Source organism: Dipodomys spectabilis, unplaced genomic scaffold (genome assembly GCF_019054845.1).
Source record: "Dipodomys spectabilis isolate Male_0828 unplaced genomic scaffold, ASM1905484v1 ptg000125l, whole genome shotgun sequence".
NCBI lineage: Eukaryota > Metazoa > Chordata > Mammalia > Rodentia > Heteromyidae > Dipodomys > Dipodomys spectabilis.
In genome coordinates this window covers 9,781,462-9,796,491 of record NW_024870802.1, presented here as the reverse complement: position 1 = coordinate 9,796,491, position 15,030 = coordinate 9,781,462, and the positions used below count along the sequence as shown (strand labels likewise).

General features: G+C 37.8%; 1 protein-coding gene across 2 annotated transcripts in view; it reads left to right on the top strand.

Moving 5' to 3' along the window:
- Slk (STE20 like kinase) overlaps window positions 1–15,030 on the top strand; it is a 48,750-nt gene that overhangs the window by 17,810 nt on the left and 15,910 nt on the right. For both annotated transcript variants that reach the window (XM_042689613.1, XM_042689614.1), the window contains exons 5-12: window positions 1,109–1,181; window positions 1,356–1,550; window positions 2,071–2,152; window positions 4,277–4,405; window positions 4,713–6,083; window positions 9,358–9,488; window positions 9,695–9,818; window positions 11,816–11,995. In XM_042689613.1, the coding sequence (XP_042545547.1) occupies window positions 1,109–1,181; window positions 1,356–1,550; window positions 2,071–2,152; window positions 4,277–4,405; window positions 4,713–6,083; window positions 9,358–9,488; window positions 9,695–9,818; window positions 11,816–11,995 (2,285 nt within the window). The remainder of the gene's footprint in view (window positions 1–1,108; window positions 1,182–1,355; window positions 1,551–2,070; window positions 2,153–4,276; window positions 4,406–4,712; window positions 6,084–9,357; window positions 9,489–9,694; window positions 9,819–11,815; window positions 11,996–15,030) is intronic.

The following is a 15,030-nucleotide window of genomic DNA, read 5'->3' as shown; positions in this document are numbered from 1 at the left end:
AGCTTCCTGAGTAGTTAGGATTACAGTTGTGAGCCACTGGCACCCAGCTCATGTGATTCTTATTTCTAATAAACTACAAAAGAGCTGTAAGTAGGGCTGTGGCTTGAGTCGTAGAGTGCTAGCCTTAAGCTAAAGAAGCTCAGGGACAGCGTCCAGGCCCTGCATTCAAGCCCCAGGACCAGAGCATACACACCCCCCAAAAAAATCTAATGATAAAATCTAAATTTGTATACTTTTAGAAGAATATTAGAGGGTATTTAGAATATATTTAAAAGCTATGTTGATACCAAGTGACAGTAGCCATTTTGCTTTATTTTTTTCTTGACATTTAAATGGGAAGTAATTTTTTTTTTTGTGTGCCAGTCCTGGGGCTTGAATTCAAAGCCTGGGCACTGTCCTTTAGCTTTTTTGCTCAAGACTGGTATTCTATTACTTGAGTCACAACTCAGTTCTGACTTTTTGGTGGTTAATTGGAGATAGAGGCTTACAGACTTTCCTGGGCTGGCTTCAAACCATAATCTTTAGATCTCAGACTCCTCAGTAGCTGAGATTACAGTCCTGAACCAGTGGAACCTGGATGTTGGCTTTTTGAGACAGAGTCTTGCTGTATAGCACAATCTGGTTTTGAACTCCAGATCCTGCTGTCTTACCTTGTGAGTGCTGGGATTACAGATGCGCGCGACCACTCTTATCCTTGTTGTAATGTAACTTTATGAGATAGTTGGCAATACCTAATGCTGTTAGAAATGCTGCTTTGGTATAATTAATATTTTTCAAACAGGAAAAATACTGATTTAATTGTAACATGTAGCATTAGTGGGTGTTTTGTTTTGCATTGAATAATTGCTCTGTTTTCAAGTTACTATTTTTTGGTTCAGTTCTGGAGAATTTATCATTTAAGGATAAATACAGATGGTGGTATTAAATGTATGTATTTGGCAGTTTTCTGGTAGAAAGAGGATGGTTAAGATTGGAATTATAGAGAAATTATGTTTGTTTTGCTTACTCTTTAATAAAGGCAGTCTTGATGAAAGACTCCTTACCCCGCTAAATATAATCTGTGCTTAAAAGCTCTCATTAATGCTGTTGTATAATTATTTGTTTCAAGCGGATTTTGGAGTATCAGCTAAAAACACCAGGACAATTCAAAGAAGGGATTCCTTTATTGGCACACCATATTGGTAGGTATTTTGTATGTGTGTGTGTGTATGTGTGTGTGTATGTGAGAGAATTTAGAGTATTAGTCATGTCAGGAGTTATTATTACTAATATTGTTCACATAAATTATTATAGTGACTGATTTATAGTAATTGTTCTTAGTTAAACATCTTAACTTTGAATTTTATGTCTTACAGGATGGCTCCTGAAGTAGTCATGTGTGAGACATCAAAGGACAGACCCTATGACTACAAAGCTGATGTTTGGTCCCTGGGTATCACTTTAATAGAAATGGCAGAGATAGAACCACCTCATCATGAGTTAAATCCAATGAGAGTCCTGTTAAAAATAGCAAAATCTGAGCCCCCAACATTAGCCCAGCCATCAAGATGGTAAACTATTCTAAACAATGCTTTGTAAGAAGTAAATCTTGGTGTTTCATTTTTTCTAATTTTCCAAGGGTATTTAAGTTTGGATATGTAGTAAAAGAAAACTAATTTGGGGTATATTTTCAAGATGTAGTGACTGTACAAACAATTATAACTAATTTTCCCCATGTATTTGAAAATATGAGTAAGTTGAGTTCTGCATGAAAACAGTAATTTTCTATACTTATGGGACAGACATATGTGTGGTAGATGTGTATTTGTAGAATTAGTATAATAGGATTTTTATAATTTTTAATGTATTTATGACTATATGACAATATGCCAGTCATTTAGATACTTGCATATACATCTAACATGTATTTACAGGAGAATATACTTTATAAAATCTTATTTCTTATATAGAATAAATACTGTATCTTATTATAGACATAATGAAACAAGCATAATGTAGCAAGGAATTTCATTTGGCTTTAATAACAAGAAAGTAAAGTTAATCTGTCATTGTTAAAATTTTATTTTGCAGGTCATCAAATTTTAAGGACTTTCTAAAGAAATGCTTGGAAAAGAATGTGGATGCCAGGTGGACCACATCTCAACTACTGCAGGTAAAAATAAGGCTAACAATACCAGAAAGTCATATGTTTTTGACATATCTTTAAACAAAGCCAGCCTGGGCAGAAAAGTCTGTGAGATTGTCTCCCAGTCAACCACCAAAAAGTTGGAAGTGGAGCTGTAGTACAAGTGGTGGAACTGCAGCCTTGAGTAAAAAAGCTTAGACCCATTACTGGCACACATATACACAAAGGAATGTTAAAGTACTTGGATAAGTTTAAATGTTTTTAAAAGATTGTTTGTCATATTTAAATAAAGCATTAAGGGCTGGGAAGGTGGCTCAGTGGGAGTGCTTGCCTTGCATGCATGAGGCCCTGGGTTCAATTCCTCAGCACCACATAAGCAGAAAAAGCTGGAAATGGTGCTGTGGCTCAAGTGGTAGAGTGCTAGCTTTAAGCTGAAGAGCTGAGGGACAGCACCCAGGCCCAGAGTTCAGGCCTCAAGACTGACCAAAAAAAAAAAAAAGGTAATATATTTCAGGTAGACATACAGAATAAGAAACCCTGGGGCAATTATGAATGAGGTATGTAACTGCTTTGTTGTAGTGTTTTTAGACTGGCTTCTTTATTTGTAAGCAGATTTGGTTGCTTTATGCAGCAAGATGTCCCTAGAGCACTGTTTCTTTCCTTCTTTCTTTTTTTTAGAATATTGTTGTTTTATTTTTGGGTCCAGTCATGGGGCCTTAACTCTGGGCCTGGGTGCTGTCCTTCAGCTCTTCAGCTCAAGGCTAGCACTCTACCACTTGAGCCACAGCGCCACTTCCGGCTTTTTTTTCTTTTTGCTTATGTGGTGTTGAGGAATCGAACCCAGGGCCTCAGGCATGCAAGGCAAGCGCTCTACCACTGAGCCACCTTCCCAGCCCCCACTGTTTCTTTCTTTAACTTTTTTCTGCTATTGGAATCCTAAATTCTGTGCCTAGGCTTATTAGTTCCTCAACTTTTTTGCTTAAGGCTAGTGGCTCTGTCTCTTGAACCGCAGCTCCATTTCTGTAATTAAGAGTTTTACAGACTTTCCTACCCAGATGTGTGATCATCTGATCTCAGCCTCCTGAGTAGCGAGGATTACCTAGCACCACTGGTGCCTGGATAAGAGTTAATGTTTTAATGCTCTAGAATCTGAAGGCCTTAATGTATGACAGACACTGTTCAGTGTTAGGAATACAGAGGTGAATAAAATGTCTCATTACTTCAAGAATATTAAAACTATCTTAAAAACAAACATATTTTTAGTAATTTTAATAGAAATGTCAAACTTTGTAGTTTTATTGAGTTTTTGGTAGAATTTATATAGTCATCATATTTCAAGAGCTAATAATATACTTACTTGAAACTTGCTCTATGTTTTAATTAAAAAAATTGATTATCACCAGTTACTGGTGGCTCACACCTGTTATCCTAGCTACTCAGGAGGCCGCGATCTGAGGAACACGGCTCAAAGCCAGCCCTTGCAGGAATGTCTGTGAGACTCTTATCTCCAATAAACCACCAGAAAACCGGAAGTGGTCCTGTGGCTCAAGTGGTAGAGGACTAGCCTTGAGCTAAAGAGCTGAGGGACAGAGCCCAGGTGCAGAGTTCAAGCCCCATGTCAGACCAAAAAATAGAAAACTGCCTATAGTTACAACTCTTAAGATAAAAAGTCTAGCATTTTTGACAAATGCTCCTTAAATTCTCAAGGAACAAAAAATAACAAAAAATCTTCAGACTTAATTATAGGCTCTTCTCTTTTCCAGATGTTTTATTTCATGAAATTGTGTTTTTTCTTACCTGTAGTTCATACGTATTTTTTTTTCTTTTCTTTTCTTTTTTTTTTTTTTTGGGGGGTCTGGTCATGGGACCTGAACTCTGGGCCTGGGAGCTGTCCCTCAGCTCTTCAGCTCAAGGCTAGCGCTCTACCACTTGAGCCACAGCGCCACTTCTGGCTTTTTTCTTTTTGCTTATGTGGTGCTGAGGAATCGAACCCAGGGTCTCAGGCATGCAAGGCACGCACTCTACCACTGAGCCACCTTCCCAGCCCCATACATATTTTTTCAAATCAGGATACATGTTCTGTTTTTGAATCTAACTATATGCAGGTGTTGCCCTTTTTATTGAGGTATACTCTTTTTTTATGATCCATAGCATCCCTTTGTTACTGTTGATTCCAACAAACCCATTCGAGAGCTGATTGCAGAAGCAAAGGCTGAAGTAACAGAAGAAGTTGAAGATGGCAAAGAGGATGATGATGATGATGAAACAGAAAATTCTCTGGTTAGTATCTAGAAAAGAAATTTTATTTTAGTGAATACTGACAGTTGAGTTTCTAGGTATGGTTACAAGTATATCCAAGGGCTGATATATAGGTGAAGTTAATAGCACAGATGCCACTTGTTACCCATTTTCATCACTTGTATTATTGAAGAATTACCAGTTTTAGTGAATATAGGCATTAAATCAGTTTTAAAAATAGGTGTGTATATGTATATATATATGTGTGTGTGTATACTTATACACATACTGTTTTGACTATTGATTTGAGTTCATGTTTTAACACAAAAATGTATAAAATCTTTTTTAGCCAATACCTGCAAGTAAGCGTGCCTCCTCTGACCTCAGTATTGCCAGCTCTGAAGAAGATAAACTTTCACAAAATACTTGTATTTTGGAATCTGTCTCAGAAAAAACAGAAGGCACTACTTCTGTAGATAAGTTTAGCAGTAAAGTTCTTAACGAAAAATCCACCACTGATGAGCATGAAAAGTCTGTGGAGGGTATTAATGAATATGTAAATAATGCTAATTTAGAAGTTATGGCTGAACTCCATGATAGACCAACAGGAATCCAGGAGAATGGGAGAGAGAAGAAGAGACTCAAGCTTGAAAATCTGCCTGACACAGAAGATCAAGCAGTTTTAGATGTTAATTTAGCCAATGAAGGAAGGGAAACTAATATAACAATAACAGTAGAAACAAATAATAAACATAATCTGAAACCTGAGGAAAGAAGAGATCAAGAGAAGGAACAAATACTTGAAAATAAACTTACAAAAACTGAAGAAATTAAAAATACTACTATTCAAACAGTGGATTTAGTTTCTCAGGAGACTGGAGAAACAGAGGCAGATACTCAGGCAATTGACAATGAAGTTGAGCTTACAAAAGAAGATACCGAAGAGAAATTGGGAAGTGATGATAAAGCCCACAAAGATATGATCAGCAATGCCAACAATGTGGTAGAAACAAATGAGGCAATAGATGTTGCACATAAGGCAGTTGAAAAAGTTACTGAGGATGCTCAGAGTAACGATGGGAAAGAAGTGGTTGAAATAGGCCAGAAATTAGTAGGTAAGCCCATGGAGAGTTTTGAGGCTGGTGGTACTGAGGATGTTCTTCCTGTTAAAGAGCCTAAAGAGTTAGATCAACAATCTGTAGAAGGGAGATGTGAGGAACAATTAGTCAACAGTTCAGAGAACATACTGGAGACTAATGAGGAACAAAGAACAAATGAAGTTGAAGTAGTTACAGAATCAAGTAGCACTGAAGAAACAGAAGTCAGAAGTGTAGTGATTGATAATGACAAAAAGGCTCTAAGAAGTGAAACTGTGGATGCTCATGAAGCCACTACTCAAATAGATACAGAGAAAAAAGAAATTCCGCATGAAGTGCCAAGTAAAACAGAACATGAAGATCCTGCAGTTTTACAGCCTGTTGACTCTCAGCCTGTTCCAATACCCAGTATTAATATTAACTCTGAAAATATAGAAAATAAAGGAGAAATAAGTGCTTTAGCAAAAACTGAAACCATACCACTACCAGAATCTGAGAATCAAAAAGAAAATGATGCTGATTCAGGCACTGGTTCTACCGCTGATAATAGCAGCATTGACTTGAATTTATCCATCTCTAGCTTCCTAAGTAAAACTAAAGACAGTGGCTCAATATCTTTGCAAGTAAGTGTATTTGGATTCCTGTTTGGGTGTTTCTTTGTCATTTTGGCAATTCAATGTTTATTAATATCTGGAAAGTAAGACTATTAAATCAATGCAGTATTGACCCTATTAATTCTTTTGAGCTATTAAAATAGTTAAAAACAAAACAAAACAAAAACCAAGGAGAGATTCTTTAAATTTTTTGGTAAGCTGGACACTGGTGGCTCATACCTGTAATCTTAGTACTTAGGAAGCTGAGATCAGAGGATCATGGTAGAAAACCAGCCTGGGCAGGAAAGTCCATGAGACTCTTATCTCTAATAAACTACTCAAAAAAAAAAAAAAAATGCCTGAAGTGGCAATATGGCTCAGGTGGTAGAGCACTACTAGCCTTGAGTACAAAGAGGATCAGGGACAGAGCCCAGGCCCTGAGTTCAAGCCCCTGGACCAGCAAAAAAAACTTACTTGCTAAAAACTTACTTGCTTTTGCAAATCTGGTATAAATAGTACAATATAGTTGCTTTGTTTGATTTAGCTTTTTTTTAAAAAAAATTATACACATCTAGATTCAGTTTTTGATCAGGATCAGTAATATATGAAAGAACTGAGAAATTGAGAGAATGATCTCTTTTTAAGAATGCTTAGAACATTAATACTCTGTGACATATCACTGGCTCCTAGATGACCAACCTTGCTTTCTTAGTTATTTAAACCTTTGCTACTACCTTGAGATTCATGGGAATACAGAACCAAAACACTCAAACCATCATAGTTGGAGCTATTAGATCATAACTCTCAAATCTCAGTGTGCTTAAGCATTACCAGAGACTAAACTGGGAACTAGTGGCTCATACCTGTAATCCTGGCTTCTCAGGAGACTGAGGCCTGGAGGTTTTGAAGTCAGCTCAGGCAGAAAAATCTTTGACATTCCATTTTCAATTAACCAACAAAATGTTGGACTGGAGTTGTGGCCCAAATGGTAAAGTGTCACTGAAGAGCCAAAGGCTGAGTGAGAGCAGAAGGCACTGAATTCAAATATCAGTAGTGGCAAGAAAAAGAAAAAAAAGTATTACCAGGGGGAGAACTTGAGAAGTGGTATTTGTAATAAAAGATCCTTTGGAACTCCTATATAGGTGAGCCATGGACTACCCTTTAGAAGATACTTCTTGAGAGACTTTCGGTTGATAAGTAATAGAAGAGAAGGTTGAAAAGCAGAAATAACCTTAGGGACAGAACTCCAGGACCCTATTCAGCCTGACTATATCTAAAGTATTTCATGTATTACCTGGATCATGCTGCTGCTTCCATTGCTGCCGCCTTCGCCTCCGCCTCCTCCTCCTCCTCCTCCTCCTCCTCCTCCTCCTGTTCCTCCTCCTCCTCCTCCTGTTCCTCCTCCTCCTCCTCCTGTTCCTCCTTCTCTTCCTCCTTCTCTTCCTCCTTCTCTTCCTCCTCCTCTTCCTCCTCCTCCTTTCTCCTCCTCCTCCTCCTTCCTCTTTCTCTCTTTTGTTTAGTTTTCCTGGTAGAAATTCCATTAATCCAGAATGAATTCACTGATCTAATAGCTTCTTTTATAGACACAAATATTTCTGTGAGTATTAAGGGTTACTAATTGGGATACCTAGTAAGAACTGAAGATGTGAAATTTGGAGGTTTAGGAACATTTAGGGCTATCTTTTTTTTTTTTTTTCTTGTCCAGAAGCTTGAACTTGGCCTGTGTGTTGTCTGTATGCCTCTTTGTGCTGAAGGCCAGTGCTTTATCACTTAAGCCACAGTGCCACTTCCAGCTTTTTCTGAGTAGTTTATTGGAGATAAGAATCTTGTGGACTTTCCTGCTTATGTTGGCTTCGAACCATGATCCTCAGATCTTAGCCTACTGAGTAGTAGAATTACAGGCATGAGCCATTGGTGCCTGGTTTCGGCCTACCTTTTATAGCATGCCAGTGTGGAGGGAGTCAAGAGCCTTCAGGGCTTAGGATGAGGATCGTGAAGATCTTGGGACCTGAGGATGAAACAGAAAGAAGCTTGTGGAAAGGTGACTAGAAGGTGTCAGAGGCCAACTTTAAAATTCCAGAGCATTGTGAGCTTACTGTTTTCATCTACATTTACTCCCCTCCCCTCCCTTCTCCTTCCTTTGTCAGGATCTAACTATGTAATCCAGTTTGGCCTCAAACTTGAGATCCTCTTTCATTTGCACCTTAGTGCTGGGCTTTCTGTACTTTCTAAATTTCTTTCCCCATATTGAAACCAAGCAATCATCTGTTCTATACACTTAATCTGCTTACCAAAATGTAGGTTTAGGAGTGTTTTATTTCTGTTATTTCTACTAACATTTATTTATTTAATTTTATTTTTTTGGGTCTGGTTGTGGGGCCTGAACTCTGGGCCTGGGCGCTGTCCCTCAGCTCTTCAGCTCAAGGCCAGCGCTCTACCACTTGAGCCACAACTCCACTTCCGGCTTTTTTTTCCTTTTTGCTTATGTGGTGCTGAGGAACTGAACCCAGGGCCTCATGCATGCAAGGCAAGCGCTCTATCACCGAGACACCTTCCCAGCCCCTCTACTAACATTTAAAAGCCTTTGGGCTCCTATTGAGGAATATGTTGATCTTGGTAGGAAACGTTAGATTATAGCTAGTACTTTGGGGTACAATAGAAGTGCTGCCTTTCTAATAACTCAGATATCACATATTAGGCTCTGGCCCTAGATAGAAGAATGTTATTAATAATATTTCTACTGAATAAATGGATTTTGAGTCCCTGTCCTGGCAATGTTCAAAACTTACGTGAGGGGTTGGAGGCGTAGCTCAGTTGGTAGAGTGCTAGCCAGTGAGCTGAAGCGTCAGCTACTGAGTGCTGGTTTTGGGGCCCCCTAAAAAACTTTTCAGCAAACAGATTTTCCACTGCCTTCACTTATAAAAGATAAATACTAGGAATTCATTTTAAAGTGTTTTGTCAGTGAGAAAGCAGAGGAATCTTGAGAACTAACAAAAATAACAAAAGACCAAGATAAAGTTGTTTACCTCTAAAAGTTCCATGAATTAGCCATTCAGTGAAATGCTTATAATCCCTGTCTAATTATGTGATGCCATACAACTTAGGTTTGCACATCTAAGTTTCACTTTAAAGAATTTGGTTTTATCTGTAAAGTGTAAGTCAGATAGGCATACTGTGATCTAACCTGTTCCACAGATGTGTAGTCTTTATGGCTGTTCAAGTATTTTGATTTTTTAAAAAAGAAAATTGTTTCTAATGCTAATATTCCTTACACAAAGCCTAACTAAAATGAAATTTTACTTAGGAAACAAGAAGACAAAAGAAAACATTGAAGAAAACACGCAAATTTATTGTGGATGGTGTGGAAGTGAGTGTAACAACGTCAAAAATAGTTACAGACAGTGACTCCAAGACTGAGGAGTTGAGGTTTCTCAGGTGAGTAGAGGCAACATAATGAAAAGGGATTTGTGCTTTGTTTTCTGTTTCTTCAAAGTTTGAGGAATAATCAAAAGTAAAGTCCTGGTAAATTTTGGATTACTTAGATTTAGATTATTTAGATTTAGATTATTTAAATTTAGATTATTTGGATTATTTACTTCAGAGGTGTAATTTTTTCTGTCTTTACTGTTACGTTTTGTCAGACGTCAGGAACTTCGAGAATTAAGATTTCTTCAGAAAGAAGAGCAAAGGGCCCAACAACAACTCAATAGCAAACTACAGCAACAACGAGAACAAATTTTCCGACGCTTTGAGCAAGAAATGATGGTATTCTTAGATCTTTGTACTGTTTCGCTAACAATGATAGTGCTGAAAAAAAAAGTAGTGGGCTTTAGAATTTAATATTTGATAATCAGATTCTCCTGATTTTATGATATATTTCTAGCTTTTATTTCTTTGACATAGATACTTTCTTCTTTTTTAAATTTCTTTTTCATAGGGTGGTGAAGTGGCGTAAGTGGTAGAGTCCCTGCCTAGCAAGTACAAGGCCCGCAGTTTAAGCCCCAGTATTACCAAAAAAGTAAAAAGAAAAAAAATCCCTTTGTCTTGAAATGATCTTCCAATTCTTTTTTTTTTTTTTTTTTTGCCAGACCTGGGGCTTAAGGCTCTTTGTGCTCAAGACTAGTACTCTACCACTTGAGCCATAGTGCTACTTCTGGCTTTTTCTGAATAGTTTATTGGAATTAAGCGTCTCAGAGACTTTCTTGCCCAGGCTAGCTTGAAAATGTGATCCTCAGATCTTGGCCTCCCAAGCTTCTGGTACCCAGCGATCTTCCAAGTCTAATATTACTTATTTAGGGCCTGGGAAGGTGGCTTGCCTTGCATGCATGAGGACCTGGGTTCGATTCCTCAGCACCACATATGTAGAAAAAGCCAGAAATGGCACTGTGACTCAAGTGATAGAGTGCTAGCCTTGAGCTGAAGAACTGAGGGACAGTGTCCAGGCCCATAGTTCAGGCCCCACGACTGACCAGGAAAAAAAAAAAATTTTTTTTTTAAATTACTTATTTAAAGTTTGACAGGGCCTTTGTATTTTCTCAAGTGCAACCTGACCTGAAAACTTGGAATCATAAACCAGTAGAGGCTTTTCAAAGTTCTTAAATGTACCTAAGCTGGATAACTTTACAATGTTCCAGTTTAATCTTTTGAATTTAGAATCATAAAAATTTAAAGCTAGCAGTTGTCTTCTTCTTCCTCCTCCTTTCTTCTTTCTTTATCTCCTATCTTCTTCTTTTTTCTAGAATCTACCTTCTCTTGTTCCTAGTAGTTAAGCCTACATTTCTCTTTTCATTGTTACCCTAGAATACAGTGCTAACTAGTGAGGGTAATTGTTGGACATCTTTCAGTTTTTACTTGTGTCCAGAGTTGGAAAGGGACTTGGTAATGTGACATAAAAATTAATAACATGTTGAAAAAGATAATTGAAATTAGTATTTCAAGTTTTAAGTACAGTCCTGCTGTCTGTAAATTTTAAGTTGTGAGTATTGTTTTGTATTAAGTGTAGCACTAGTTGATTTATATGACTTAGGTTCTATTGCTAAGAAAATAATGAAAACTGTTTTCATTAATATTATTCACATTCTGTTTTCCAGAACCTTATGAGAATACTCTTCTAACCAATTTTTTTTCTGAAATGTTTTGCTTTTTGATTTGGTTTAAGATCTCAGTGAGTAAGGTAAATCTGAGAATGACAAGTAATTAAATGACTTCAGATGAGCCCTTGATTTATCAAAAATTTTCTGTAATGAATACTGAGAATTTCTAATTCATTTTATGTATGTATGTATGTTGGTTGGTTGTGGGCCTGAACTCTGGGCCTGGGCACTGTCCCTCAGCTCTTCAGCTCAAAGCTAGCACTCTACCACTTGAGCCACAGTGCCACTTCCAGCTTTTTCTGCATATGTAGTGCTGAGGAATCGAACCCAGGGCCTCATGCAAGGCATGCAAGTGTATGCAAGGCAAGCACTCTATCACTGAGCCCACTTCTCACCCCCTCTAATTCATTTTAATAATTCATAGAAACTAGGTATTCATTGGGTGTGTCTAAAAATTTTGAGCATTCTATTGGTCCTATAGTAAAGTATTTTCCATGCTAGAAAATAAATGCTATTCTTTTTGAAGTATCTTTCATTTTAGTGTATTTAATTTGTTTAGTATTGCAAAGGTTGTATTTCACCTTTAAATTTAAATGCTAGTTATATGGTCTTATTAAACCTTTCCACTATAATGAATTAGTATGAGTGACAAGCCACATTGTTTTACAGAGTAAAAAACGACAGTATGACCAGGAAATTGAGAATCTAGAAAAGCAGCAGAAACAAACTATTGAACGACTGGAACAAGAACACACAAATCGCTTGCGAGACGAGGCCAAACGCATTAAAGGAGAACAAGAGAAAGAGCTGTCCAAATTTCAAAATATGCTAAAGAATCGAAAGAAGGAGGTGAGTGAGTATGACAGCTTTTAGCTACTATGGAATTTTTTAAAGTTGTTTTAAATTGTTACGTTATATATATACAAAAATTATATAGTTACGTTTTTATTGTTACGTATGTAAAGGTGATGTACACAGGGGTTACAGTTACGTGAGTCAGGTAAAGAGTATGTTTCTTTGTGGACAATATCATCCCTCTCCTCCTATGAGTATTTTTAAATTTATATTTATTTAATTTTATTGTAAAGGTTTTTTTTTTTTTAAATGTAAAGTTAAGGCTTGCTAAGAAATTAGGAATCATATCTGACAGTTGAATAGCACTCATTCATTCTTCAGTTCTGTCTTCCCAACTGATGGGCTGGCCCTAGTAAGGACAAGTATTATCCCTATTTTACTGCCAAGGAAACTGCATAAAAAGTTTCAGCGGTCAGATCAAGTTTATAAACTACACTACATGGCTAGCTAAACCTTGAACCAAGTCTTTAAGTCTTACTATGTTCTAAACTACCATTCTTCTTTTCTTAATGCAAAATTTAAGTCTTTATGTAGGAATTTTTTTTTTTTTTTGCCAGTCTTGGGGCTTGAATGCAGGGCCTGGGCACTGCCCCTCAGTTTCTCTGTGTTCAAGGCTAGCACTCTACCTCTTGAGCCACAGCACCATTTCCAGCTTTTTCTGTTTATGTGGTACTGAGGAATTGAACTCAGGGCTTCGTGCATACTAGGCAGGTATTCTACCTCTAAGCCACATTCTTAGCCCCCCCCCTGTTTTTTTGTCGGTCGTGGGGCTTGAACTCTGGGCCTGAGCGCTGTCCCTCAGCTCTTCAGCTCAAGGCGAGCACTCTACCACTTGAGCTACAGCGCCACTTTGGTTTTCTGGTGGTTTATTGGAGATAAGAGTTTCATGGAGCCGGGCGCTGGTGGCTCACGCCTGTAATCCTAGCTACTCAGGAGGCTGAGATCTGAGGATAGCGGTTCAAAGCCAGCCCGGGCAGGAGAGACCGTGAGACTCTTATCTCCAATAAACCACCAGAAAACCGGAAGTGGCGCTGTAGCTCAAGTGGTAGAGCGCTCGCCTTGAGCTGAAGAGCTGAGGGACAGCACCCAGGCCCAGAGTTCAAGCCCCACGACCGACAAAAAAAAAAAAAAAGAGTTTCATGGAGGGGCTGGGAAGGTGGCTCAGTGGTAGAGTGCTTGCCTTGCATGCATGAGTCCCTGGGTTCGATTCCTCAGTACCACATAAGCAAAAAGAAAAAAGCCGGAAGTGGCGCTGTGGCTCAAGTGGTAGAGTGCTAACTTTGAACTGGAGAGCTGAGGGACAGCACCCAGGCCCTGAGTTCAGGCCCCACGACTGGATCAAAAAAAAAAAAAAGTTTCACGGACTTTTCTGCCTGGGGTGGCTTTGAACCGCGATCCTCAGATCTCAGCCTCCTGAGTAGCTAGGATTACAGGCGTGAGCTACCAGCTCCTGGTTCTTTTTTTTTTTTTTTTTGAGAAAACTTACTTCATTGGTGTTTAATAGTGACAGCAATAAATAATTCACTTTATTGCTATTCTTTCTCTCTTTCTCTCTCTCTCTCTTTCTCTTTCTTTCTCTCTTTTTTCTCTCCCTCCTTCCCTCCCTTTCTTCCTTCCTTCATTGTGGGGCTTGAACTCAGGGCCTTGGTACTGGCTCTTTTTGCTCAAGGCTAACATTCTACCACTTTGAGCCACAGTGCCACTTCTGGTTTTCTGGAGGTTAATTAGTGATAAGAGTCTCATGGCCTTTCCTGCCTGAGCTGCCTTTGAACTGGGGTCTTCAGATCTCAACCTCCTGAGTAGCTAGGATTATAGGCGTGAGCCATCAGCGCCCAGCCTTATTATTCTTTTTTTTTTTTTTTATTGTAAAGATACTATACAGAGGGTTACAGCCTTATTATTCTTAATTCATACTTCTCGCAAATTTTTAAAATTAGCTCTGTTGATTTCTTAGACATTGTGACAAAAAACTGAAGAACTTGAAATACAAACTAATAACTATAAGCTCATCAAATTGTAAGGTACATTGAAAAATCAGAAGTGAAAAATATCTGTAAAGTTAATTAATTGGATTGAATTTTTTCATCTTTTGGGAAATGGTTCCATATTGTTACAGAATTTATTTTTACTATTATTTACTGTAAAAGATTGTTGTTGATTCATAAGGAAGATTTTCATATTTTAGTGCATCATTTGTCCCCAAATTAAAACTATGAGCACTTTACCAATTTTCAGAGATAAGTTTTTTTTTCCTCCCTGTATCTTCAGTATGGGAAGAAGGTTTATCTTTTCATGATATAAAAGACCCCAGGGAAAATAATTATAATCAACTCTGTTAGGATTAAAAGAAGTCTAAACTCAACCAGCATCTACATTTTCACTTTGCCACTCATTTTAAAGATCCAGATTTATTTCCTTCATTTAAATTATGAAAAAATTGAACAACATACTTAAATCTTAAATAGATTAGAGAAGAATGTCAATGTTATGTATTCAGTGATTTCTTTAGGCAAAGATAAGTATAAAGGTGTACAAATTTATTTGATTTCTCAAAAAATTTTTTTTTGTCGGTTGTGGGACTTGAACTCTGGGCCTGGGCACTGTCCCTCCGCTCTTCAGCTCAAGGCTAGGGCTCTACCACTTGAGCCACAGCACCACTTCTGGTTTTCTGGTGGTTTATTGGAGATAAGACTCTCATGGACTTTCTTGCCCAGACTGGCTTTTGAACTGTGATCCTAAGATCTCAGCCTCCTGAGTAGTTAGGATTATAGGTGGGAGCCACTGGCGCCCAGCGTTGTTTTTATTTTTAAATTTTTTATTGACCTATATTAGTTATTCTGGAAGTTGTATTTCATTATTATATCCAATTTCACCCCTTCTCATACTCCCCCCCCAAATTAAACACCCCAGTAGGTTTCTTACTATGTTTTACATAGATTGCTTCATATACCATGATGAGTATATTTGTTAATTTTCTTACAACTGTGAGTAATTTGTATTATTTTTTGTATTAGATTAAATTAAAAGAA